At 38.7% G+C, this 3,639-nt stretch overlaps 1 protein-coding gene across 1 annotated transcript; it reads left to right on the forward strand.

Annotated features, from left to right (window-relative positions):
- Positions 1-297: 297 nt before the first annotated feature.
- Positions 298-1,141, forward strand: LOC147616040 (uncharacterized). The gene has a single exon (XM_086778059.1). It carries the CDS (start codon positions 358-360, stop codon positions 988-990), a length of 633 nt encoding a protein of 210 aa, XP_086634185.1. The 5' UTR covers positions 298-357; the 3' UTR covers positions 991-1,141.
- The last annotated feature ends 2,498 nt before the right edge of the window (positions 1,142-3,639 follow it).

Here is a 3,639-nt window from a genome sequence, read left to right on the forward strand (position 1 = left end):
TTGGAATCAAAATACTCCTCAGTGTCTTACACTTCTTCCTAGAGGCTAGCATCTTCTAATAGGTTTTTTAAAGAGGTTTTTCACAATCTTGCTAAAGGGTCACTTAAAAATATGCATGACTATTGAATGGATTTTTTTAATACAAAAATTATGGGCGAAAGTCTTCGACCATGTGATCGTCTCCTGAGTTATGAGTTGAATTGAATGGGCTCGACCAACTTAGGAAAAGGTGCGACCCTTTGTGTCCCAGAAGGGAAGGAAATGCAGGCCAGTGGCTAGAACAGCATGGGAAGAGAGGAAACGATCGTCTCTCTATACAGGCCGCACTATCCTGAAAGGGTAGATTCTGGTGCCGCCATGGTTGCGACTTCGTTGTGGAGCCCGAGGCCGCTTCCAGCGCACCTTCAACGCCACCGTGACGACGCCACCCTGCACTCCTTTAACCTCCTCCTCTCGCTAATCACGCTCGGCCTACCTCAGTATTGCGAGCGCATGACCGCACTCTCCGCAGGCTTAACGGACCATCTGCTGCAGGCGTGTCTACGCTACCCGAGCCCTCAGTCACGCCGGCCCCTCCTATGGTGCGCCGGACTGCTGCGCCTCATGTCCGATAAGCTGGAGTCCAAAATGTGCTACTACAACGCCAACATGCCAAACCTCTGGGCGGAGCTCCTGCAGGCGCTAGCGGCGCGGCCGCAGCACCGCGACCTTCCCACGCTCCTCGGCGAGACCTCTGACCTTGTTTGCTCTTTTGGGTCTTTTCTGAAGGACGCGCAGGCCTTCTACAGTGGCCTTGAGGCTGAGCTCGCGGCCCTCGAAGCCTTCCTCGCCTTGTCCAAGCGTCGGCGTCGGATAAAATCCGTTCGGCTTTTCATTCTTGCTCTCGTTTTCCTGATTATCACCCTCGCCATAGGCTCCGGCGTTAACACTTCCGTAGAGAGGAGGCTCTCATACATTGGTTTCAGCAATCCTACCCGTAGGAAATATTAAGTCCAACAAGCTAAAATCTAAATTTGAAAATCCTTAGAGTATGCCATTACACACATCTAAAAGAAAATGCCATTCCAACAAGCCACCATCAAGAAGAATGGGGAGTGCATTGAGCCCACTAAAAGCCTTTTCCCACACACCCAATAAAATGTACTCAAAGCATTCAGTGTAAGCACATTCCCACACATACCTACTAAGGTAATCATGACAAAATGGCCAAGTTTTCTCATGAAATCTTAACTTTACCAAATACGATTAGGATTGGGATGGCAAGTTTCATTGGATGTGCTTGACCAAGTTAACCAAGCCCCCCCAAAAAGCACCAAAGTACACACATGCACATGTTTAGCCTAACAAAGAGCCCAACAATGAGACAGACCCAAGATCTAAATGCCATTTTTACTAGCCATGGACCTTTGTGAGACTAGTGCACCCTTGTGCCAAATGTTGGCATTAGGGCTTTACCTAGGTTTAAATGGCATTTGCATCCTCATATGTTCAAACTCGTGTGTTTGTGATGTCTAAGGTGGTAGTAGATCCTCAAGACCCATTTTCCATGAGAAAGACATGTGTGCGTGTGTGCATGAGAGAGAGAGAGAGAGAGAGAGAGAGAGGGGAGAGAGAGAGAGAGAGAGAGAGGGAAAAGTAGCATCAATTGGGCTTATTTTAATCTTAATTTGATGTTGAAAGCTAAGGTTGCTCAATTGAAAGTAGCATCAATTGGGCTTACTTTAATATTAATTTGGTGTTGAAAGCCAAGGTTGCTCAATTGTTTGAATGCATGTACAAATGTTCTTCCTCCCTTTGCAAATGATTAAAAATCAAATATTCCTTCCATAATTTCAATGCAAGGACTTGGATAATAAGCATTTTGCAAAACTTGACAAATTGATAGTAGATTAGAAGTACTTCCTTTTGCCAATGGTACTAAAAACATTGTAAACATTCGATCTACATAATCATGTGTGTTTCCCATGAAAAGAGCTCTAATCTTAATCTCTTTGAAGACATGCTTACAAGTGCACTAGCATGCACAAGGTGGCAAAGAGAGAGAGAGAGAGAGAGAGAGAGAGAGAGAGAGAGAGAGAGAGAGAGAGAGAGAGAGAGAGAGAGAGAGAGAGAGAGAGAGAGAGAGGCTTTAGGGAGGGGATCAGTTTCATTGGCTTTTAATGGCACAACTATTCTAGCTTTCCGAAAATTCACTTAAAATGGCATATTTTCTCTTATTGGGATCCTTTGTACGCTCTCCAAATCAGCTAAGTTTTGATGACCACACTTTCATTCTCCTTCCTTGGGAAATTATTATTAATTTCATCTCTATATTTCTTGTCACAAATCACTCTAGGGTGCACTTGTGCTACCCTTCTACTATTGATAGCATCAAATTAGTGACACACTCTTAAACTTAGTATAGTCACACCATAATTCCAAATCCCAATAGACTCATATGCCATCCTAAAAATGTAACATAGTTTATATAACAATACCATGTCCTCTCTAATGAAGTTTCATAATAGATTTAAAAAAATGGATCACATATGTTCTATTTAGATACTAGTTTATATAATACCTTGTCCTATGTAATGAAGCTTCAAAAGGGATCACATATGCTCTATTCAGATACTAGTAAAATACCAAATAACGAATAATGTATTGGAAGGATTATCTATTTTATTTTACTTTTGTAAAAGAATTAATTAGTATAGATGCCAAGAAGGTTTAAACCCTAAGCTTACACATCAATGTGCCATTGTGATAACACTCGCCTCTAGCATCATCATAAACTCCGCATACATGGATATTAAAAAGATACTCATGTGCTATAGATACGTTATGCTAGGTCCTTTCTATAATTTAAATTCCCTACACTTTTGGCCATTAAGTTACATTACATTCATTACAAGGTTAATTGGAATGTACTTAAAATGTGTTTCTATGTTTTCTATCAAAAGTAATATGTAGAGATATGAACATATATGGGTTGAGATAGCATATTTTGTCACTAGTAAAGAAAAGAGATAAATAATTATATAGAATTCACATTAACAATGCAAATAATGTTTCTTGGTTTTCTATCAAAAGTAATATGAACAAATATGGGTTAATATAGCATATTTTACTACTAAAGGAAGAAGATAAATAATTATAGAAGCCTTTAAATTAATAATGCAAAGAATGTTGAGTTCATAATATTTTTCACCTCATAACCCAATTTACCAAAATAGTTTTATATATTAGCATTTAAACATTACATGTAATCATCTATTATTATAAAAATTAGAATGGTTTAAAATTTATTCTTCCAATTTTTCCATTATAAACGTATTCAAAGCATCAATCTTTTCATTATGTGCAATGTTTATAAAAGCACACCCATAAAAATGCAAAAATAATTGAAGTAGTTATATTTTTCATCTTGTTATCCCAACTCACCCTAAATATTTATATATTATCATTGCATGGTTGCATGCATTATTAAAACAATTAGAATGGTGTGTATAGTTTCTTCATGTAGTTATTTCCATTATAAAACATAATCAAAGCATCGTCCTTTCCATGTATGTGCAATGTTTGTAAAAGCACACCCATGCATTCTTTGGAGGATAGTTTTTCCTTGTTTTTTTAAGCTTCATCTTAAAAGAAATTAAT

Source organism: Cibotium barometz, chromosome 39, assembly GCF_041138505.1.
Source record: "Cibotium barometz isolate CiBa-2024 chromosome 39, ASM4113850v1, whole genome shotgun sequence".
Classification (NCBI taxonomy): Eukaryota; Viridiplantae; Streptophyta; class Polypodiopsida; order Cyatheales; family Cibotiaceae; genus Cibotium; species Cibotium barometz.

Coding starts and splice junctions, on each gene's coding strand:
- LOC147616040 (XM_086778059.1), top strand. CDS start 358: ATGGTTGCGACTTCGTTGTGGAGCCCGAGGCCGCTTCCAGCGCACCTT.